We start from the raw sequence: 13,692 nt of genomic DNA, 5'->3' as shown, positions 1-13,692 counted from the left end.
CACATACAATGTGTGAGAGCAGTGTCTGCATTAAAAATGCCCATTTCCAAGCCTTCTTAGAGCAAGTGTTATAAACAGCCAAGAAGCTGATGACATTTTTAAGGCTTAAGGGAAGAAGAGGAAAGACAGCTTTTAGGAAGTTTCCTGATGGCCCATAAACCAGTTGAAGATCTTACATCTACAGTAATGCATCCAGCACTGGCCCTGCTCCTACCCACCTTTCTTGGACTGACTTTTTTCGCTCAAAAGTATAAAAAAATAATAAACAAGGATCTACTGTGTAACATAGGGAACTATATTCAATATCTTATATAAATCTATAATGGAAAAGAATCTGAAAAAGGATAGATATATATGTATAGCTGAATCACTTTGCGGTACACCTGAAACATAATTCAACTATACTTCAATTTTAAAAAGTATAAAGAATAACAACGAAAGACATGGCAAGCAGAGGTTCTCCAGATACCTCTCCAGAGAAATGGCATTTTAGACGTTACTGTACTACTAAATCATGCTCCAAGCACGCTCCCGTTGTCAGTACCTGGGAGCTGCGGTGAACCCAAGAACTCAGCAAACCCATTAGCTTTGAGAAGCACATGACGTGGGCCGATGCTGAGACCAGCTGCCCTCCCTTTGGCCGGTGCCATTGGTACCCGGCTTGGGCCTCTGGGGTGACAGGAGGGTGGCCAGCTGGGTTCGCTGGGCTCCCTGGGCTGGAGCCACACTTCCACTTGGCTTCAGAGACTGGGCCCTGGCCAGGTGGGTCCTTCAGACACCCTCTGCTTCCTTGCAGGGATCGACTACAAGACCACCACCATCCTGCTGGACGGCCGGCGGGTCAAGCTGGAACTCTGGTGAGTCGGGCTGTGCGGCCAAGGTGCCTGGCTGCCACACTTCAGTTGTTGCGCGGGCCAGGAAGCCAAGTGAAGTGACTCAGGAATCCTTAAAGAGACTGGAAGGCGCCCTGTTTACGTGTCAGTAGACTAGCTGTTGATACCGCCCCTGTGTAAACATGGGCTGGAACGTGATGCAGAAACCAGAAGGCCCAGGGCTGCTTGTTCGGGCAGAGCCCAGCTCTCTTTGCCCACAAAGACTCACTTCCACAGGGGCCACAGCCCCTCTCGCCTCACCCTTTACTGGGCTCCACGTTAAGGGCATTTCCAGAACCTCAAAGTTGAGATGTAAGTTCCTCCAGGTTTGGGGTTCTCCAGCCCCGCAGGGCAGTCTCCTGGGGTGCCCAGGCCCATGAAGTTGGCCAGCATGTGCAGCAGAGTAGGAGGGGGTCATGTTGTGCATGCTGGGGTCCCACGGGCCGCATCCCCAACCCCCTTTGTTTCAGGGACACATCGGGCCAGGGCAGGTTCTGCACCATCTTCAGGTCCTACTCCAGGGGCGCACAGGTAAGACCAGCGGTGCTTCTGAGGCTGTTCTCCAGAGGGGCTGCTCTCCTCACACATGCGGTGCTGTCAGACACCATGTGCAGGGTTCTTTCCAAGTAAGTTTTACGTTTGAACATCAGCCTTCCATCCAGGAGCCCAAACAAGGATGCCCCTGAGTGGAGGGGCCTCAGCCTTCAGAGGGTGCCAGGGCCCCACAAGCTCCTGTGGCCCTCACTGCCCAGAGCTGCTGCGGGTGGTGTGTGGGAACCCCGTACTGTGGAGAGGTCCCCCATCACCTGGTTCACCAGGGGTGACTCCTCCCTGTGCTGAGTGAGGAGGCTGCTGGAGCTCCCAGGGCGAGCCGGTCTGGATCACTCATCAGACCGCGGGACTGGGAGCTGGAGCCGCCGTGGGAGGGGCTGCCTCAGGTCCTAAAGGGCAGGGCATTAGCAGGGAGCCGAGATGGGGGCTGTCCCGGGCGGGGCCTGCCCTGGAAGAGCACCTAAGCTGTGGCCTGCGCAGGGGCGAGGGGGCTCGCTGGGGAGCCTGGGGACTTGCTCGTCCCTCTCTGTGTCTCCTGGGCTCCCTACGATGGGCTTGCATGCTGACTGGGTCTGTGTGTGATTCAAGGCTGGAAGGAGGGGAAGAAGCAGTTGTGTGAATAGACCAGCTACCCACTCACTGCTTCAGCATGAGGGGACTGGATTCAAGACCAGCCCTGTCTGTGCAGGGTGGGGCCATGACCCCTTGGGCTTCTGGAATTGCTGAGGAGAGCCCTCAGTCAGCCCTGTCCAACCATTCTCCCCAGACAGGGTGCTCCACCAGGGGGCCCATGGGCCCGTGTCAGGGCCTCTGGCTGTGTGGGGCCTGTCACCCCTTCAATCTGGCCTGGGTAGTGGGGAGCCCTGGGCGTCCTTTCTGCCTGGTGAGCAGGAATCGATGGTGTCTTCAGGTGACCAGGCTCCCCATCCTGAGCCGGAGACGTCTGCTCAGGGGTGGGTGGTGAGAGCGCCTCCCTCCCTGCTGAGGTGTGAATGTGGGTGGAGGACCCTCAGGCTGGGCTCAGAGGCTCCGTCCTGCGGTGGTGCTGCCTGTCCACTGGCTCCACCCCCCAGTGTGTGCCTGGTGTGAGGGGCCGCAGAGGTGGTGCTTAACCTGGCAGTTCCACCTGGAGCAGCTGGTGCTGGGTGGTCAGGGACAGCAGCCCTCAGGTGTGGACGGTACCGGATGTGAGGTTAAGGAAGGACAAGGCCCTCACAGCCGGGCCCTCAGAGGACGCACGGGGAGTGCTTGAGCACCAAGGAGTGTGTCCCGCGGGCCACCTTCTGTAGAGGAGGGACCCTGACAATGATTCATACATACAAGGAAGTGAGGAAGCCATGTTCCGAGGGGAGGTGTTCATTATTTCTGGACCATGGGATTACTGATGAGTTCTGTTGTCTTCCCTTTGCTTTTGAATGTTTCCCAGTTTTTTATGGCACCCACATTGTTACTTTTTCGATAAAAAAAGAAAAGGAAGAGATAAGGGGAGTAGTTACTTTGGGTTATGATAATTGGGCGATTGGGAAATACCAAGGAAGGTCCTGGGAGACTGAACCTGAACTGGCTCAGATGTCTGCTTGCTCGGATGTGAACACGGAGCGGGACAGAAGGGCACGCCTGAGAACCTGGGCGTTTGCCAGAGCACGCGCTTTGGGGAAGGGAACACCTTTACCACGTCCACATCCTCTCCAGAGCAATCAGCAGTGTGTATGTGTCGTTGCTTGCGCTTAATTCTGTGCTAATTCCAGAGGTTCTTGTTGCTTCTGGGCTGGAGGAGCCAGTTGAACATTCTGAGTGCGCATCTCGGGCCAGGATGGTGGGTGGATAGGTGGTTTTTGGCCGCAAAGCTGACCGTGGGTGCTCCTACCTAAACAGTAGTGCTTCGCCTTTCCTGTTTCCATCCTGCCTGGTTGGTGTTTTCCAGAGTTGGCATCAGCATGGCTTTGTGCGGCCCGATGGTGCAGACTGGCATAACTGTCTTCCCAAGTCTTGTTTTTCCTGTCACCCTCCTACCCTCGGTTAAGAACAGAGAGGCCTTACAGATCTCTCAGGGCCCAGGCCACAGAGCCACCGACCAACCCCTGGCCCTCTCTGTCTTGTGGCCCTTGTTTTCTGTTGCCGAGGTCTGAGGTGGCCACTCGTGGCCCAGGAGGTCCATGCTTCCCGCTCAGGGGGAGAGCGGTCCCCTGCGCCAGTTCCCCCGGGGCTGCGCGTGTGGAGGGAGCCAGGGGTGGGCGACGTCCTGTTTAGTTGGGGTTTGGGGTCAGCTGGATTAGGACCAGGGGGAGCTCAGTCAGGCACTGGTCTCCTGGAGGGAGGGTTTCGGGTTTCTCGTGGAGAGTGGTCTGGGTGCGTGCTTACCATCCAGCGAGTGCTGACTAGGACACCAGCCTGCCACTTGGCCCCACCTGGGTGGGGCGCTATGGGTCAGCAGCTTTGACGGCTGCTCCCCTTGTCAGTGAGCTGGCTTCTGGGCAGAGCCCATGCATATGAGCGTGGGCAGGTGTGTTCAGCCACAGCCTCTGGTTCCTTGGCAGCTTTACCACACAAATGCATTACTCACTCCAAAACTAACTTAATTAAAAACCGCACCTCTGTGCTTTAGTTGGGGTGGTGATTGTGCAGGTATATATATGTGTCCAAAGCCATAAAACTGTTCATACCTAAAACCTGTGCGTTTTTTGGTGTATAAGCTCAATAAATCACCTTGGCAACAATAAGGGTGCGCACTCCTAGGCCCAAGCTCCACATCCAGAGATTCTCTCCTATAGCTCGAGTTATATGCATGTACTCAGAGGTTCATAGCTGATGTTTGTAATAAAATTAGGTGCATTACCTGAGACCCAACAGCAGTGCTAGCTGATGAGCCTGGCATGAGGTGCTGGCTGCTGTGGGGAAGGGGCCCTGCGGGTGCCAGGCGGTTTGCACCATGACCCAGTCTGGGTTAGGAAACGCCTGGGAGATGCTTGAAAGACAGGCGATTCCTGGGAGGGTTAAGGGACCAGAGCTTCTATTTATACCCTAGAGTACTTACTAACTTTTAAAAAGCTAAGCAAAAAAAAAAAAAAAAAAGAAAAGAAATATAGTGAGAATCTCTTTGCCCTTCCTCTGGCTCTTTGAGATACACAGCTGATTCTGGAGTCCTTTGAGGGGGTGGTCCTGGTAACCAGGAGCCTCATTTTGGTTTCTCAGCTATCCCACCTGTGGTCGACCCTAGGTGTTTTTCCCTGCCAAGCCCATGATCACTTTGGTCCCTGTCTGCAGTGTGACCAGCTCTGTGTCCTTCCTCCTGTGACCTCTCTGTCATCACCCTGCCCTGTCTTAAGTGGTGGTTGTTGGTGGTGGGCAGAGGCTGGTGCCAGTCAGGGGGAGCAGCCAGGGGCAGGCTCCTCGACAGCCTCAGGGTGCAGTTGAAGCCTGAACCCAAGAAATGGGCTTCTCCTCATTTTCTTGAGCTTTTAGGCCCACCCCTCTTCTTTCCCCACCTGCCAGTACTGGCCCGAGCTTTCGCTAGGCTTGGTGGGTCTGTGTGATTGGCCGGGGCCCGTAAGAGCCTGCCAGCAAGATGCGGCGGCCCTGGGGAGGGCGACCAGGTGGGCTGTGACCACAGCCTTCCCCCAATGCCCCAGAGTCCAGCAGTGGCAGCCTCGCACCGACCCAATAGCGGAGACCTGTGGAGGGGCGGCAGCAGTGACCTGGACAAACCATCTTTCTCTAGACTTTTATATATAGAACATCCTGAAGTCCACCATGATTGGGCAGTTGAATCTGAGTGGGAAGCTAATCATCAAAGCTCAACTTGGGGAGGATATTCAGCGAATTCCCATTCATAAGGAAGATAATACTTATGATGAATTAGTGCTAATGATGCAGCGACTCTTCAGAGGAAAACTTCTGAGTAATGATGGAATTACAGTAAATATAAACATGAAGATGGAGATCTTATAACAGTTTTTTGTTTTTGTTTTTTGCAGTATGCGGGCCTCTCACCGTTGTGGCCTCTCCCGTTGCGGAGCACAGGCTCCGGACGTGCAGGCTCAGCGGCCATGGCTCACGGGCCCAGCCGCTCCGTGGCATGTGGGATCCTCCCGGACCGGGGCACGAACCCGTGTCCCCTGCATCGGCAGGCGGACCCTCAACCACTGCGCCACCAGGGAAGCCCCTTATAACAGTTTTTGATAGTTCTGACCTTTCCTTTGCTATTCAGTGTAGTAGGATACTGAAACCGACATTATTTGTTAACTGCCAACCAACACCCCTTGAATCAAGTCAGGTGAAATATCTTCATGGAGAACTGATAGAACTTCTAAATAAAGTGAATCACTTATTGGATAGCTTGGAACCACCTGGAGGACCAGGACCGTCCACCAACATTCCTGAAAATGGTACTGTGAATGGTAGGAAAGAAAAGCCTGCTGCTAGAAAAGGACATTAAAAAAAAAAAAAAAATGCCTGCTGCCTCTGATTCTTCTGGAAAACAGTCTACTCAGGTTATGGCAGGAAGTAAGTTAGCTTTTTTTTTTTTTTTTTTTTTTTTGTGGTACGCGGGCCTCTCACTGTTGTGGCCTCTCCCGTTGCGGAGCGCAGGCTCCGGACGTGCAGGCTCAGCGGCCACGGCTCACGGGCCCAGCCGCTCCGCGGCATGTGGGATCCTCCCGGACCGGGGCACGAACCCGTGTCCCCTGCATCGGCAGGCGGACTCTCAACCACTGCGCCACCAGGGGAGCCCAAGTATGTCGGCTTTTGATCCTTTCAAAAACCAAGGTGAGGGACTTCCTTGGTGGTCAAGCGGTTAACACATTATTGACCGGAGATGCATCAATATGTTTTTAGAGAGTGATACAATTAACATCACCATGCAAAGTTGTTAGAGCTTAAAATTGATCGTGGGTTCATTATACAACTTACGATTGTCGTTATCATTCATATTTTGCTCCGTTAGGTTTTTGTTCCAACCTTGTGTATATTATAAATGTAAAATTTTCAAAAATGACGCATCGCGAAATTTTGAGTGAAGTAGACTATTTCGGTGAATTTTATGCAGATGCTTTCTCTGATTGTCCAAGCGACATATACACTAGTGTCTCAGAAGATGATAGGTCTTCAGAATATAGTTCTGATTCAGACGATGTGAATAGTAGACCAACAAAAAGAGAAAAAACCTTAGTGATTGATTCTGATACGGAAAGTGAAAATGAAACTCCTTTGCTTCTGCAGAAAAGTGGATCGAAGACAACATTTCTCGAAAATTAGAGGACTTTACTCGTGTCAGGTGTAACTGTTGAATGTGATAACCTGCGAAGTGTTAGTGAAATAACAGAATTAACCTTTTGACCGGCCAAACTAAAAATCGCCAGCCACAGGCATTAGTTTCCACAAAAATATGCTGCAGCTAAGACCTGGCATGGCCAAATAAATAAATTAAATAAATAAATATCTAAGGGGGAAAAAAAAAACAAGGTGAAATCAATAAAAATGTCCTGTCAGTGTTCGGCTTAACAGATGATCAGGTTTCAGGGCCACCCAGTGCTCCTGCAGAAAGAAGACTGTTCAGGAACTCGCAACAGCATTGCTTCCTCCTCCGCAGCTTACCCACCAGGAATTCAGCCACAGCAGCCACCATGTACAGGAGCTCAGACTCGAGCAGGTCAGAGTGAAGGTCAGATGTGCCAGCAGTACCTGCAGCAGGCCAGCCATGGCACTCAGCAGCCACAGGCACCTCCCAGCCACTACAGCAGAATGGTATTCAGTATGTAGGCTGTATCGGCCAAATGCACCTCAACAGCCTCAGCAGTTCCAGCGACATGGCCGGCAACCAACTTCTCAGGCACCGGCTCCTGGCGTTTCTGGTCAGTCTCAGCAACTTGCCTGCTCACCCGGCTCAGCAGTACCAGGCGAGCAGTTACCCACCCTCCATAGACTTACAGCCCACTAATTACACTGTGGCCCCTGCCTTACAACCCAGTATGGCTCCAAGCCAACCCGGGTCCTGTCAACCAAGACCAGGTTTCACTCTACCTCCTGGAAATACCAAGTGGGTCTAATCCTTATGCACGTAGCCGTCCTCCCTTCGGTTAGGGCTATACCCAACCTGGACCAGGTTATCGATAAAGAGGCTCAGTTACACTCCCAAAAGACTCCAGTACTACTATTTTAATTCGTACTGAAGTACAGAAATTTTAAAAGCAGAGCATTTTTTAATGATATCATTGTTGCTGTTAATTGAAAGTACAATTTGCTGGGGAAATAAAAGACCAAAATGAAAGGTTTTTTTCCTCCCCTGCTTAAAAGTAGCAGCTTCCTAGTCATTTTGGAACACTACTCTTACATGATTGACTTTTCTAGCTTGCCTTGTCCAGAGGATATTAAAATGCTAGGTTGGGGACTTCCCTGGTGGTGCAGTGGTTAAGAATCCGCCTGCCAATTCAGGGGACACGGGTTTGAGCCCTGGTCCAGGAAGATCCCACATGCTGCGGAGCAACTAAGCCCATGCACCAGGACTACTGAGCCTGCGCTCTAGAGCCCAGGAGACACAACTGCTGACGCCCGTGCACCTAGAGCCTGTGTTCCGAAGCAAGAGAAGCCACCACAATGAGAAGCCTGTGCACCGCAACGAAGAGTAGCCCCCACTCACCACAACTGGAGAAAGCCCGCATGCAGCAACGAAGAGCCAAAGCAGCAAAAAATAATAAATAAATTTATTTTTTTAAAAATGCTAGGTTGAAGTTCATCCATCTTCTTGGCTTTTTACTATTAACACGATGTACTAAAGTAGATACTTTTTTTCTTTTTCCCCCCACCGCACGGCATGTGGGGTCTTAGTTCCCTGACCAGAGATTGAACCCACGCCCCCTGCAATGGAAGTGCAGTCTTAACCACTGGACCGCCAGGGAAGTCCCCTAAAGTAGATCCCTTTGAGAACACAACTAGATATTATGTATAAAATGTAACATTGGTAGGTTAATAAAGGTGATAGAATCCAAAAAATAAAAAAATTAATAAACATTACATAGGAAGCATAAGCAAGAAAGTAAGTCCCCGTCCAGCCCTTCCATGTGTGGTCACGTCCATAGAAACCTTTTCTGTGTGGTGTGTGGAGTGTTTATACTTGTTTTTTTTTTTTTTTTTTTTTTTTTTTTTGCGGTACGCGGGCCTCTCACTGTTGTGGCCTCTCCCATCGCGGAGCACAGGCTCCAGACGCGCAGGCTCAGCGGCCATGGCTCACGGGCCTAGCCGCTCCGTGGCAAGGGGGATCTTCCCGGACCGGGGCACGAACCTGTGTCCCCTGCATCGGCAGGCGGACTCTCAATCACTGCGCCACCAGGGAAGCCCTTGTTGTTGTTTTTTTTTTTAATTTATTCATTTATTTAATTTTTGGCTGCATCGGGTCTTCGCTGCTGCACGCGGTCTTTTTCTAGTTGCAGTGAGCGGGGGCTACTCTTTGTTGCAGGGTGCAGGCTTCTCATTGTGGTGGCTTCTCATTGCAGAACACAGGCTCTAGGCACGTGGACTTCAGTAGTTGTGGCGCACGGGCTTAGCTGCTCCGCGGCATGTGGGATCTTCCCGGACCAGGGCTCGAACCCGTGTCCCCTGCATTGGCAGGTGGATTCTTAACCACTGCGCCACCAGGGAAGCCCCTATACTTGTATTTTTAAAAAAACTGCCCTGTATGTAACGTTTGGGATCTGTGTTTGTCGCCTTGCAGTCTGTTATGCATGTGATCAGCACAGGTGCTCTCAAGTGAATCCTTACTTTAATCGCCTGCCTGCCTGCCAGGGGAGTCTGCACTTCGCTGGACTGCTCAGCAGCCCTGGGGGCCGCACGTTTAGTTTGTTTCCTGATCTTTGTCTTACGAGCGATGCCATGAGGAGCATCCGGCAAGGCTGGGTCTTTAGATACGTCCTCAATTATTTTTTAGAAGGGAGTTTCCGAGTTGGAAGGCGGGTGGCTCTACCCCCATCCCAACACCAAGGGAGAGGGCTTTGGTCCCTGTGCCCCCAGGAACAGGATGAATTCCTTGTCAGTGTACTCTGTCGACCACCACAGCAACTGATTCCCCTCCAGGCCTGGCATTCCTCCCTAGCAGGCAGCTCCGCCCTGCTCTGCGCAAGACTTTCCATCCAGGGAGCAGCAGCCACCAGGATGGGTTAAAGTAATCTCAACCTTTGTCTTAACAGGACTTCATCTTCTGGAATTTGAAGGACATTTTTAAGGGGAAAGGCTTTAAAATTCCTCATTTTGAGATGGAGGGTGCCCTGTTCCTTCCATCTCAGATGCACTTTTCTCCTTCCCTGTGTGTGATAGAGACGTGGGCTGAATGAAGACTTCCTGGGATGGGGAGGGGTGTGAGTCCTGCTTGGGGTTGGGTTCTGGCGGAGACTGCTTCAGGGTGGGATGTAAGGCCAGAGGCAGTGGGCTTGGGGGCCACACTCACTTGCTGGAGTTGCCTTCCTGAGGCTCGTGACAGGTCCCCGCTGAGATGTACCAGGCACAGATGACAAGGAGAGCTGGGCAGATGGAGTAATTGGTCTCTAAGGAACGTGACAGGAAAGTCCCTGCAGCAAATCCTCTGTGTGGCTTGTGGAGGCAGCTGCCAGAGTGACTGGAGTCCTCAGCAAGTATGGGTTGGAAAACTCAGAAACACCTCTGCTCGGTGCCCCCCCGGGAAGAATGCACTGCTGGGTAGTGTGGCGATACAGCCCCTCACCATATGTAGTCCTGTGTGCACCTGTCTTAGGTCGAATGACTTTTAAATGATCACAGGGTAATACAACGTGCTTGGAGGAAAGACACTGAAAAAATGCCAGTTCTACCCCAACTGAGTCCTCAAGGGGAGGGAGGAGGCAGTATTGAGTCCATGAGATTCCTGACAGTCAGGCGGCCCCCACACACGGACAGCGTCCAGGGCCACGGGGCCAGGCCCACGGTGAGGAGACAGGGACAGGGCTACCTGAGCCCTGTGCACAGAGCCACCCTGAAACGCAAGAGGAAAGCTCAAAGCACATTTCCCACGATGCCTCCTGTTGAGTAAACTGTATGGTCCACCTGACAGCTGTTTGGCTGGTGCCCCAGTGTCCCTGGCCCTGCCTGTGCTGGGAGGGAGCGGTGTAGGGCCAAACCTGAACAAGACCCCTTACATCCGGGTGGCCCCTCGGCCTCCTAATGCCTGCGTTTCCCTTGCAGGGGATCCTTCTGGTGTATGACATCACCAACCGCTGGTCCTTCGACGGCATTGACCGGTGGATCAAGGAGATCGATGAGGTAGGTGTGCTCCTGTGGACACCCCCTTCCAGGGTCACCCCCTCCCCAGCATGTGCGCTCCCATCCCCCATGAGGAGACTCTGTTACCCCCATCTTCAGCCCCTCCTGTGCCCCAGCTCTGCATCTTCTCATGCACTGACTGCTATGGCACTCTCCCAGTGGGGTCCTGTGCCCCAAGGAGCCCCACCTCATCACAGAAGCGACAGAGGGCCCCCCGGGGTGGGGCAGCACAGAGAGGGGGCGTCCCACGTTCATGCCTCTGCTGAGTCCTGTGCGCTACCTAGCACGCACCCGGGGTCCCCCGGATCCTGGTTGGGAACCGGCTGCACCTGGCCTTCAAGCGGCAAGTCCCGACAGAGCAGGCGCGTGCCTACGCGGAGAAGAACTGCATGACCTTCTTCGAGGTCAGCCCACTGTGCAACTTCAACGTCATCGAGTCCTTCACCGAACTGTCCCGCATCGTGCTTATGCGGCACGGCATGGAGAAGATCTGGAGGCCCAACCGAGGTGAGGAGTGTGCCCAGCGGGGCCGGTTGTGGGGCTGGGGGTGTGGCTCAGGAGGGGCGGGGCTGTGACCTGTCCCACCCCCAGCAGGCGGACAGGTTCCAGGCTCTGCCTCCCAGGCCCTTGGACTCAGCAGTCCCACTAGAGCAGAGCTGCCAAGGCGACCAGGGAATCTCAGTAGTCGCCGAGGCTGAGGGGCTGGAGGTCTAACCGCCGAGCCCTGCTGGGTCTCCCAGGGCACCTCTCAGTGTGCCGTGGCTCCAGGGATGAAACGGGAGCAGGGCGTCCGGTGGCTGCTCTCTGCATGCCTGGGGCAGGGGCAGGGTCCGGGGGTGTTCTGGTTCAGGAACCCTGGGAGCTTTGCAGACCTCCCCAATCCCCAGCCCCCTCTAGGCGTCACTTGTGCTTACCTGCTGGAGAGATTGCCACTGGCCACCGAGATCTCCCCGCGCCTCACGCCCACCTCCCCATGGTCTGATCCCCCTCCCCACGGTCTGACCCCGCCCCCCCATCTTCTGACCCCCACCTGTAGTGTTCAGTCTGCAGGACCTCTGCTGCCGGGCCATCGTTTCCTGCACCCCCGTGCACCTCATCGACAAGCTCCCGCTTCCTGTCACCATCAAGAGCCACCTCAAGTCCTTCTCGATGGCCAATGGCATGAACGCTGTTATGATGCACGGGCGCTCCTACTCACTGGCTACTGGAGCAGGGGGCGGCGGCAGCAAGGGCAACAGCCTCAAGCGGTCCAAGTCCATCCGACCACCCCAGAGCCCACCCCAGAACTGCTCGCGGAGCAACTGCAAGATCTCCTAGCTCGGCAGGCCATGCCCCATCCAGATGCACTCTGGGAGGGCTCACGCTTGGGGAGTGCTCCCGGCCGGGCGCTGGGCCCAGCGCTGTGTGCAGGGAAAACTTTGGCCACACAGTCCCTCCTGGGAAGTGTGGGGATGCCCCTAGTAGGCTGGTGGTCTCAGCCAGACCAGCTCCACAGGACAGTGGAGGGCCATGCTGCTGGGATGGTGGCAGATCACGCCCAGGACCCCGAGGTGTGGCTGAGAAGACCCCCGGAGGCGGCTCTGCCTGGCCCCAGCCTTGAGGGGGCTGTCCCTGGGGACTGGGAGACCAGGTTCCCTTTCTTATTTATGTAAAAGATGGTTCACCCCTTTTATACAATTTTAAAGGACCAGCAAGGAAGCCTCCGTGCAACCACACCGTGAACCCATGACAGCTGAGGGGACGAGCTTTGGGACATTGGGAGAGAGGAGGTGTTGGAGGCAAAGATGGGAAAGAATCCACCATCAAGGCTTGAATCTGAATTCACATAACACTTCACATGGGGCTATGGGCTGTGTGGGGGCCAGTGGAGAACATGTGGAAGCTTTGGGCAGCAATCTTGGACTCCCCAGCTACATGCGTCGGCCTTTCTGAGCATGGTGGTCAGTGTGCCCGCCATGTGCTGAGGATGCGGGGGCCCCAGTAGTCTGGGTGGTGGAGCTGCAGTTTCCAGGGCTCCCGCCAGCCTTCCTGAATGACATCCGTGTGTGTCATAGAGCTACGGGTTCAGAGCCAGGGGCGACTTGCAGGTTCCCACGTTGCTTGGAAAAGGGGAAGGGAAGCGGGGTGCACCCCCCACGTCCCTCCCCAGCTCCCTCTCTCCCCACGTGGGAGCCATCAACCTTCCTTCTGTGATTCTGCACCTTCGGTTCCGTTTACATCTGTTGCTGCATGAAATTGGCTCAGCGTCTCTCCGAGTTGACACAGAGCTATTTGTAGACAGTGCTCACTGGGGCCACCAGGCCCTGGGCAAGTCTGGACTGAGCCTTCCCCACTTGCCTCCTGGGGTGTCTAGACCCTTCTCTGGCCAGCTTCTGTCTTCTGACCTTGGGTGTGATCCCATAGCTGCTCCTCACCCAGTTTCACCCCTCTGTGAGGTGACACGTCACCAAAACCTTTCTCACCCGTTTCTTAGTGGTGGACGCTGAGCCCCTCCTCGAGGACCCACCAGCCAGCCTGAGCTGGAGGCCTGGCCTCCTTCCGTCCACCTGGCTGGTGACGTGGCCACAGGTCACACTGGTGCTCAACTCTACCTCCTGCCCACGGGCCCCTCCCTGGCCTGTGACCCCCTTGCTCGGGACTGTTCTGTGGTGGGTGCCCCGAGGGCTGCTATGGGAGGTGAGGTGGGGAGGGGCTGCAGTGCCTGTGAGCAGGATCCTGGCTGAGGCCTGGCTGCCAGCAGGGTTGTGTGGGCAGAGGAGGCCCCACCCATCCTGTCCTGCCAGCAGGAGCCGCTTCTTTTGGACATTGTTTTGAGGAAACGGACGATCCTGCATTCACCATATCAACACTACCCTTTGCTGCTGTCCACACTTGCACTATTCCTGGGCTCGTTTTGGACAGTTTTATTTTCTTTGTACAGTAAACATAATTCAGCTCTGGCCTCCAGGCTGCGTTGTGAGTGAATGAAAGTCTGGCTTTAACCCACTGGGCTGAGTGGTGGGTGGAG

At 54.3% G+C, this 13,692-nt stretch overlaps 1 protein-coding gene and 1 pseudogene across 1 annotated transcript; both read left to right on the top strand.

The window, feature by feature from the left end:
* Positions 1 to 796: 796 nt before the first annotated feature.
* Positions 797 to 13,641, top strand: RAB40C (RAB40C, member RAS oncogene family; the record flags this gene model as incomplete). Its single annotated transcript, XM_028484038.2, has 5 exons — positions 797 to 857; positions 1,343 to 1,403; positions 10,608 to 10,685; positions 10,970 to 11,192; positions 11,722 to 13,641. Coding segments are annotated over 5 exons (704 nt in total), but the record flags the coding sequence as incomplete, so codon positions are not given.
* Positions 5,970 to 8,571, top strand: LOC102982698 (protein TFG-like; annotated as a pseudogene).
* Positions 13,642 to 13,692: the final 51 nt, after the last annotated feature.

Source organism: Physeter macrocephalus, unplaced genomic scaffold (assembly GCF_002837175.3).
Source record: "Physeter macrocephalus isolate SW-GA unplaced genomic scaffold, ASM283717v5 random_105, whole genome shotgun sequence".
In the NCBI taxonomy this organism is placed as follows: Eukaryota; Metazoa; Chordata; class Mammalia; order Artiodactyla; family Physeteridae; genus Physeter; species Physeter macrocephalus.
The sequence above is the reverse complement of the archived record's forward strand: the minus strand, read 5'-3'. Positions and strand labels throughout refer to the sequence as shown.